This window comes from Eimeria mitis, genomic scaffold (assembly GCF_000499745.2).
Source record: "Eimeria mitis Houghton genomic scaffold, Emh_scaff2571, whole genome shotgun sequence".
Taxonomy (NCBI): domain Eukaryota; phylum Apicomplexa; class Conoidasida; order Eucoccidiorida; family Eimeriidae; genus Eimeria; species Eimeria mitis.
The window spans coordinates 776-1,263 of NW_013570912.1; the positions used below are offsets into that span (position 1 = coordinate 776).

The 488-nt window shown below is 56.4% G+C and overlaps 1 protein-coding gene across 1 annotated transcript in view; it reads right to left on the reverse strand.

Moving 5' to 3' along the window:
* Window positions 1-232, reverse strand: part of EMH_0055730 (uncharacterized protein) — a gene marked incomplete at both ends in the record, with an annotated part of 925 nt that extends 693 nt beyond the window's left edge. Inside the window, one exon of the mRNA XM_013497267.1 lies at window positions 40-232. Within this exon, the coding sequence (XP_013352721.1) occupies window positions 40-232 (193 nt within the window). The remainder of the gene's footprint in view (window positions 1-39) is intronic.
* Window positions 233-488: the final 256 nt, after the last annotated feature.

Consider the following 488-nt stretch of genomic DNA (forward strand, 5'->3'; position numbering starts at 1 on the left):
GCACCGGCACTCGAAGGCAAGTGACTTCCTCATATTTACAGAAGGAGGCCCTGTCCAGCTGAACAAACTCCCCGTTTTCTGTTCCTGCAAGAGATCCAGTTGCTGCTGCTTCGGATGGCGTATCTGTAGATGCTTCCGCTGCTGTTTCGCCTGCACGTGCGGAGGCTTTGGTTGCTTGATGGGTGTCCGCCGCGGTTGCGTCTCCCGGCGCTGGTAAAGGACTAGGCAGCATCCTAGCGGCGAAAAGCGGTTTTTTCTGGCACCGCCTATGGTTTTTCTGCTGTTGTTGCTGTTGCTGCAGCTGTACGCATGAAGCGGAACACACGGAGCCGGCCGAAGCAAATGAGGAAAGGAGAGGACAGTCGTTGATAGCCACTGCGGGACTGGCAATAAAGGCAAGCGCGCTTCTGCTGCTGCCGGTGCTTGTGCTACAGCGCAGCCACGTTTGTTGTTGTTGTTGCAGCAGAGATGCAGCACAGGCTGCAGCA